The 7,859-nt window shown below is 65.1% G+C and overlaps 2 protein-coding genes and 2 non-coding genes across 4 annotated transcripts; 2 read left to right on the top strand and 2 right to left on the bottom strand.

Moving 5' to 3' along the window:
* The first annotated feature begins 2,093 nt into the window (after positions 1-2,093).
* H696_01312 (thioredoxin reductase) lies at positions 2,094-4,371 on the top strand. Its single transcript, XM_009495206.1, has 5 exons — positions 2,094-2,150; positions 2,628-2,696; positions 2,853-3,062; positions 3,266-3,453; positions 3,642-4,371. The coding sequence occupies exons 2-5, from the start codon at positions 2,632-2,634 to the stop codon at positions 4,166-4,168; spliced, it is 990 nt and encodes a 329-aa protein (XP_009493481.1). The 5' UTR covers positions 2,094-2,150; positions 2,628-2,631; the 3' UTR covers positions 4,169-4,371.
* Positions 4,372-4,540: 169 nt separating this feature from the next.
* Positions 4,541-5,536, bottom strand: H696_01313 (hypothetical protein). Its single transcript, XM_009495207.1, has 2 exons — positions 5,383-5,536; positions 4,541-5,182 (listed from the first exon to the last, which is right to left on the bottom strand). The coding sequence occupies exons 1-2, from the start codon at positions 5,408-5,410 to the stop codon at positions 4,614-4,616; spliced, it is 597 nt and encodes a 198-aa protein (XP_009493482.1). The 5' UTR covers positions 5,411-5,536; the 3' UTR covers positions 4,541-4,613.
* A 1,992-nt stretch (positions 5,537-7,528) lies between these two features.
* On the top strand, positions 7,529-7,600 carry H696_01314. Its single transcript has one exon. It is a non-coding gene; the product is annotated as a tRNA-Gln (tRNA).
* A 112-nt stretch (positions 7,601-7,712) lies between these two features.
* On the bottom strand, positions 7,713-7,784 carry H696_01315. Its single transcript has one exon. It is a non-coding gene; the product is annotated as a tRNA-Asp (tRNA).
* Positions 7,785-7,859: the final 75 nt, after the last annotated feature.

The following is a 7,859-nucleotide window of genomic DNA, read 5'->3' on the forward strand; positions in this document are numbered from 1 at the left end:
GGGGGGGGGGGGGGGGGGAAGGAGGCGAAGAGGGGTGTCATACTCCCTCGGGAGCGGAATCTGGGGTGGGGAAAAAAAAGGCTGTGTACCGTGTACACACACGCACACACTCTCGCACCGACCGCCGCCTTCCACCCCGACCGGCACATTGTCTGGCTCGCCAGCTCACGTCGAGCCCCGGCGCAAGATGGCCCTGACCATGCACGGGCCGGCTTTACAGGATGGACGAGGACGAGACCACGCCCGCCGTGCCGGGGGGGGGGGACATGACAGACTGCACCCCGAGCAATCTCCCGCCCGGCGGGTACCCTGCGAGGGGGGGGGGGGGGGGACCAGAGGCTCCCCCTCGGGTCAGGGCAGGGGCCCTCCGGCAGCCGAATGGTCAACACCAACGGGAGTCGGCGATCTCCGGCTGGGTGACGTTGCGTCATGCCGGGGAACGGTGTCGCACACACGGCCGGCGTGCGTCTTCTCGCGCGGGCTGGTGCACCCTGGCCCCCCCCCTCAGCCGATGCAAGCCTCGAAATTGCGCCTGCGTGTTTAATCCGAGTTGAGCGTCACCCCAGGGACATGCTCAGAGAGAGAGAGAGAGAGAGAGAGAGAGGGGGGCAAAGGGAGGGGCACGCGCGTGTCGGCCGGCGCCCAGGCCGCAGGAGCGCGTGTTTCGTTGGCATGTGTCGGGCTGAGGAAGGTCCCCGGATCGGCGGGCGACCTGCCGACCTTCTCCCCGGCCCCCGGGGCGCGCGCGCGCGCGCGCGCGCGCAGGATGTTCCTCACCGCGCGGGGGAAGAGTGCAGGCACATGGACGCGTTCTCGCGCCCGCGCCGGCACGCGCCTGGATGCGAAGGCCCCGGCCCTTCTCCAGGTTGAGGGGAAGGAGCATGGACCGGTCGACGCCCGGGGGGCCAGTTCTTGGAAACACGCTCCAATGACCCGCCTCCGTCATGGCCCAGGCCTGCGCCCCCCTCCCCCCCCCTTTCTGATGGCGGCCAGCCAGCGGCCAGAGGCGCAGGCATCCTCCGAAGCACACGGCTCAGGGCGAACTGTAAACACTCGACCAGACTGGCCCGCCCGTGGAAAGGCTGAGGGGGGGGGGGGGGGACAGCGGGCCCAGGCAAGGCCCCCTCGGGGTCCTCCTCTTTAACGTACGCAGTGGCCGGCCGCGAGGCCTCCAGCCGCCCTCTCTGGCGGGCACGGGGCTCCCCTAATAGGGGGAGTGCTTTGTTCTTCTCACGGGCGACTCCCCCGTGCATATGTTGTCTGTGTGTGTGTGTGTGTGTGTGTGTGCGCGTGCGCACGCGCGCGGACCGCTCGACGACAGCAAGGCACCGCGAAGGCCACCCGGGCGCGAATAAGAGACGCACCCATCCCCTCCGCCAGATCGGGGTGCAGGCCGGGCCGCGCCAGGCCAGATCGTCGCCCGCGCTGCCCGCGCCAGTTAGCCTGCCCTGGGCGGGTTCCGCTCGCCAGGAAACGTATGCCCGCCCCCGCCCATTGGCGCCTGTGTGTCTGGGGCAATCCCCGCCCAAGGGGGGTGGCGACTGGCAAGCGCAGACGCGAAGCAACGTCTCGGCCAAGGACACAAACCGCATGATCACGTTTATGCCCCGCCCCGGTGTGACCTATGTGTGATCCTATTTGGTGCGGGCTTACTAATTCCCCTTGCCGCCGGCCGCCTCCCCGGTCGTGAGCTCCCAACCGTGTGGGCTCTCCCCTGGCTTTGGCTTCCGAGCAGGGTGCACGGCAAGGCGGGCCAGAGCGGCAAAGGGGGGGGGGGGACTGCCAGCGGCAGACGCATGTGGCAGTCAGCCTACGAAAGTCGGGACCTCAGGCCCAGGCATGCCTGGTCCGGTTACACCTGGCCTGGTCCCCCGCCGGGCGTGCCTCGACCGCAGGTGGCACCCCAGATTGCCCCCTCCCCCCCCCCCCCCCCACCATGGAAGCCGGGGGAAAGATCCCCCCCCCCCCGGAAGTCTTACCTCAGCGCAGGATCACCCCACAAATCGCCAGACACAGGGGCCGGCGCGGGGCGCGATGCCCATACAAAGGGGGGCCGCGCGCCTCACGCGGTCCTGGACGCTCAGCCCCCCTTCCCCCCTCCCCCCTGACCAGATCCGTGTTTGCCCTTCGCCAAACACCCCTCAGAATCCGTGCGTCCCTCTTGCTTGGCTGTCCCTTGCGCACCCGCTGCGTTCTCTCTCACGCGCCACGCATCGCTTCGCCCCGGCTACCTGGGCCCGGCCGCGCTCCCTCGATCCTGACCCCGCGTGTGCCCCCCGCGCCAGAGCGAGAGGCATGTTCGGTCGGCGGTTCCTGGCAGCCGGGCTGGCATCGGTCGTGGCCCTGGCGAGCGTTACTGCCATGATTCCCTCCCTCACGGCACAGCCACCTGGCGATGGGAATGGCAGAGAGGCCGATAGCAGCAGCAGCAGCAGCAGCACCAGCGGCTCCGTGCGCCGGTATACTGACCCTCGCCATCCCGCCGCCTCCCCGGCCCCGGCCACCGCCTCTCCCCGGTGGCGCTGCCTCCTTTCCTCTCGATTGGCTGGGCCCTTGGCTTGCTCGGCCGCCCCCGGCCCGGACACGCTTGCTCCCCCTGCGGTGTCCTCTCACGCCTCTCCCCCCAGAACAATGACCAGCCGCATCGAGGACCGCTCCACTGTCCATAAGGTTGCCATCATTGGCTCTGGCCCGGCGTGCGTCTGCCCCATTCTTCCCCCCCCCCCCCTTCGCCCGTTCACCCTCCCCTCCTCTTCCCGCCCACCTTCCCCCTGGCCCAAGGCCTGGGAGGGGCCTTCCCCCGGCATCCGCTCCTCCTCCCTCCCGGCTAACCGTGTTCCCTCCCTCCAAAGCGGCCACACCGCTGCCATCTACACCTCGCGCGCCAACCTGGAGCCCATCATGTTTGAGGGCCTCATGGCTGCCGGCGTCAGCGCCGGTGGCCAGCTGACCACCACCACTGACGTGGAGAACTTCCCCGGCTTCCCCGGCGGCATTATGGGCCCTGTGCTGATGGATCGTCTGCGCGAGCAGTCTGCCTCCTTCGGCACCGAGATCATCACGTACGTGTGTCATTGCTTGGCCCTCCGACCTGGACCCCGGCCCTGCCGCCCTTCGCCCTCCCCCGGTCGCTGTCGGCTTGCAACATGCGCAAACGCCGCACCGGCGAAGGGAGCCAGCACCCGTACTTACACCCCTGTGCGCTGCACCATGCTGAACTTGCGCTCCTGCCCAACCTCGCCCCATCTCCACCCCCCACACTCAGCGACACCGTCTCCAAGGTCGACCTCTCCGCCCGGCCCTTCAAGATCTGGCCCGAGTACGACGAGAACCAGGAGCCGATTCTGGCCGAGACGGTCATCATCGCCACCGGTGCCACCGCCAAGCGCCTGAACATCCCCGGCGAGGATACCCTCTGGATGAACGGCATTTCCGCCTGCGCGGTCTGCGACGGTGCGTGGCCCTCTTTTCCTCCCCCCCCCCCCTCCCATACCTCCGCACCTTTGACTAAGACAAGTGCTTCCTCCCCTTCCCCGTCCACACCCCGGACGCCCCTTGGCGAATGTGCTTGCTCACCCGTCCATTCACACTTGCAATCTCGGGCGGGTGCGGGGGGACCCGGGAAAAAAAAAACACAACAGGCGCCCTTCCCCTCTTCCGCAACCAGCCCCTGGCTGTCGTTGGCGGTGGCGACTCCGCCGTTGAGGAGGCCCTTTTCCTGACCAAGTACGCCTCCAAGGTGTACGTCCTGGTCCGCCGTGATGCCCTGCGCGCGTCCAAGATCATGGCCGACCGCCTGGCCGCTCACCCCAAGGTGGAGATCATGTGGAACTCCGCCGCCGAGTCCGCTCACGGCGAGGGCACCCTCAAGTCCATCACCGTGGTCAGCACCATCAACCCCGAGGAGAAGTCCACCCTGGAGGTGGCCGGCCTCTTCTACGCCATTGGCCACATCCCGAACACCGCCTTCCTTGAGGGGCAGCTGCCGGTCGACTCGGACGGCTACCTGCTGGTTACCCCGGGCTCCACCACCACCAGCATTCCGGGTGTCTTCGCTTGCGGTGATGTCGCCGACAAGAAGTACCGCCAGGCCATCACCGCCGCCGGGACTGGCTGCATGGCTGCCCTGGAGGCCGAGCGCTTCCTCGAGGCCAACACCTCCCATTAATTTCCTTGAGCCCTCCTCTCCTCCCCTGAGGGCATATTGTGCTTCCCCCAGTCAATTCATCGTCCATGCGTGCTTGATCCATCCGGATATTCTCTCGGGCCTCGGGGGGGGGAAGACATTGGCCTCCTTCCTCCCGGCCTCCCGGCCTCCCCCCTGATGTCCTCCCGAGAGAGCATGTGAAATAAAACACAATACGCTCGAGATGTATCCACAGAGAGGGAGAGGGAGAGGGGGAGCATATGACCATTTTGGTATCCCTGCACCTGGCGGCATGGCGCGCCACATGCAACTAAAAAGGATCGCGAGGGAGTGGGCTTTGATTTCTTGGGCGCCGAGCGAGGAGAGCACAGGAGGCAAGAGAGGAAGACAGAGGGGCAGAGAGGGGGGGGGGGGGGGGAACAGGAGAGACCCCAGGCGACACCTCGACGCCCATGGTCAGCCTGTCTCACGGGCAAATGTCGTCGCCCGAGCCGCCGATGTAGCTCGGCAACCGGGACCTGCAGGAATCCAGGGGGAGGGAGCTGGTGCAGCTCAGACCGGAGCACTGACCAGAAGCCAGGAAGATGGATGCACAGGCACGCGAGCAAAAGCGCGGGGAGCCATCGTTCGAGCAGAGGGACTTGGCCTGCTGGAGCAGCGGATCGGTGCAGTCCAGGGGAGCCAGATCCGGGAAGTTGAAGGGCACCCCGAAGTCAAAGTCGAACAGCAAATCAAAGCCGATCTTGAAGGAGGGGGTGGTGCAGATTTGCACGTCGTCCAGCAGGCTCGTCCCGAAGGGAGAGCGCTGGCACAGGAGCTTGTAGTTCATGAGGTTGATGGTGCAGGTGTTGCGACTGTAGGTGCAGCCAAGGGTGTCCACCAGCAGATTCTGGCAGGTGGAGTTGCAAATGGCCGCCTTGTCGTACAGACAGTTACGGACGAAGTCGAAGCGCTTTTGCACGAGGGTCGACGTGGTCCCGGGGCAGAGGGGGTCGAAGGCGGCCGAGACCACGGTGGCCAACAGGGCGAGGATGGCTTCGAGTGCACGGGGGTGGGGGAGGATGAGCAATGAGAGAGAGACGAGCCCCAGGAGGAGGGGCACAGGGGGAGGGAGAGAAAGAGAGAAAGAGAGAGAGAGAGAGGGAGGGAGGGAGCGGGAGGGAGAGAGCGGGAGGGAGCGGGAGGGAGAGAGCGGGAGGGAGAGAGCGGGAGGGAGCGGGAGGAGGGGAACGCACCCGCAAACAGCAGAGGCAAGCGAGACATGAGTAGGTGGAGGAGAAGAGGCGAGCGGCGGACACAAAGGAGCAGGACAACAATGGCGGGGAGCCGTGGCCGAAGCTCCGGAACACGAAACAGGGAGTGGGGAGCTTTTTTTTCTTTTTTTTTTCTCCCCCCAGTCGCGGGTCCCCTGGGCCAATCATCGCATCGGCCGCGCGAAATAATGGAACGCCCGCCGGCCAGAGGCACCAGCCGGGCTTGCAGGCATCCGTGAAGTCTTGAGGACAGACGGTGCGGGGAAGTGGGCCTGCCTCCAAAGAGGAATGCGCGCCAACTGCAGGCGCCTTCCACGCTTGGGGGGGGGGGGGGGGGGAGCAGGAAGGCCTGGATCCTGGCGGCACCGCTGCTGTCCGGTGGAGCCTTCTGCCGGGGGTGAAAGCGAGAGCAGGGGGGGGCTCACCGGCAGACGGCTCGGTCATGATGAACCTTTTCCCCATCGGGAAGCCGGAGGTCCCCGGTTGAGCGGGATCTGCCAACCATGATCCATGCTGCCAGTGTGTGTGTGCTCTGCCCCCAATTCACCGGTGTTCTGGAATATGCGCTTAATCATATTGCCCGGTTAAGCTCGGCATGCAGTCTGGTGCCTGAGGGCGCCGCTTCGGATTTGGGGCCAACAGCTCCACCAGAAGCTGGACCGAAGAACGTTGCACGTGCCCCACCTCGAGCCCAATAAAGAGCCAGACCACAATGCGGCATCTTTCCGCGAGTCAGGACGCGTCCCTCGGGAGAGGGAGAGAGAGAGAGAGAGTGAGAGACCATCAGGAGCGCCTTCCTCCGCCTTCCACAGACCCAGCTGGACGGAGTTGCTGGTCTTCCCAGCGCCATCGGTGCTCGGGTCCCTCCCCAAAGAGGAGGCGGCTGCTCATTTGTCCTGGTTTCGCTCCGCTGTCTCCTCCTGAACATACCCCATCTTGGTCGTGGCAGATTCTCGCCCTCTCTCTCTCTCTCGTGCCCTCCGAGTGGATCGACTTTCTCCGGGGAAGGAGTCCCGCCCTTCTCGGCCTCGATGCACGAACACCGAAGGGGCGGTTCAAGTCCTTCACATAATTGAAGCGCTCGGACTGATTCACCGAGGCTTGTTCTCCGATATGGAGATCACACCTCGGAAGGAAGCATTTCGTCTCGAGAGGCAGGCAAGCGATGACAATAAAGCGCGCGCGGTCTTGTTGGGGAGGCAAAAGTATTTACATCAGAGGCTACTGGCTTCGGGGGGGGGGGGGGAAGAAAGCCAGACCAAGGAGGCAATGACTATCCTTTCTAGGGGAGTCGTACATGGGAAAGAGGGCGCGGATACCGTCCCTGATATAGGGGTTGGGCGTATGGGAGAAGGAGCACCTTGCCCCTCTTCCCTGGGCGCCGAGGGAGGGGGCGGCAGGGCGGGGCGAAGGTCTGTACATGGAGGCGCGGCTCTCCCCAAGAGGAAGAGGATCCGACTTCTCAGTTACGGTCACGTGGCGGCCCGTGGCCAGTCCTGGGATTTGGGCGGAGAAGGTTACAGAATTGAAACACTCCGGTTCTGGTGCGTGATTCTGGGGGACTGGTGAGGGCCTTCCCTGATCCACCCAGAGTGTTCCGTCCCGAGAGGGCCACCACTCGGACGTGGACACAACAACAAAGGAAAGGAAAGCTGGTGATCGGCGTCTTTATAGGGAGTACATCAGGGACTGGGTCACACCGCTCCAGAGGAGCGACGTACAGAGGCAGGGCAACGGGAAGTCAAGGCCTCCGTTTGGAGGATGACCATTCTTCAAGGTGCTGTGCCCTTGGAGGAGAGGCGGGAAAAGGGGGCCGTTATATAGGGGTGCCCGGAAAAGAGGGAATCCATGGGGAAGAAGGGGAAAACGAGAGGGAATGGGTTGCATCGTGGACGGGCGACGCTAACACCCACCTACGGGGAAAGGGAGGTGGAAAATGGATCTCCCGGCTATGTGATCACGCGGAGGACGTGACCAGATTTGGCGGGGAGGCGACAGTAGGGGAAGACAAAGCAGGGCGAGGTGAGGCAGGTGCGGAGGAGGCGAGCGGAGCGAAGTTCCGACGCGGCGTCGGAGGTGACATTATGGTTAGACAAATAGATGCGTCACGGCGCTCCCGCTACCCCATGGTTGAGTGGTGTAATGGTTATCACGGCAGACTCTGAATCTGTCAATCCGAGTTCGATTCTCGGCTCGACCTTTTGCACGCGGCGCGGCGAAAAAGCCCAGGGAGAGAGAAGGGGAACAACGTTCGGGGGGGATAGAAGGCCGAGGGTGTTGCACACGCGGCAGGCAACTGCCCAAAAAGAATGCTCCCGATCCGGGAATTGAACCCGGGCCTCCCGCGTGACAGGCGGGGATTCTCACCACTATACTAATCGGGACTCCCATGGCTACCGGCGCCCACGCCAGCCTCAAGTGCCTGGCGCTTCAGGCCGCCGGGCGCCGGCCCCGCCCGA

The sequence above is a fragment of the Fonticula alba genome, assembly GCF_000388065.1.
Source record: "Fonticula alba strain ATCC 38817 unplaced genomic scaffold supercont2.2, whole genome shotgun sequence".
NCBI lineage: Eukaryota > Rotosphaerida > Fonticulaceae > Fonticula > Fonticula alba.

Bases quoted from the DNA above. Each gene is read 5' to 3' on its own strand.
- H696_01313 (XM_009495207.1), bottom strand. From the start codon at position 5,410: ATGTCTCGCTTGCCTCTGCTGTTTGCGG. The intron at 5,183-5,382 runs GTGCGTTCCCCT...GTGCACTCGAAG, and splicing joins CTTGCCTCTGCTGTTTGCGG to CCATCCTCGCCCTGTTGGCC.
- H696_01312 (XM_009495206.1), top strand. From the start codon at position 2,632: ATGACCAGCCGCATCGAGGACCGCTCCACTGTCCATAAGGTTGCCATC. The intron at 3,063-3,265 runs GTACGTGTGTCA...CCCCACACTCAG, and splicing joins TTCGGCACCGAGATCATCAC to CGACACCGTCTCCAAGGTCG. The intron at 3,454-3,641 runs GTGCGTGGCCCT...AAAACACAACAG, and splicing joins CGCCTGCGCGGTCTGCGACG to GCGCCCTTCCCCTCTTCCGC.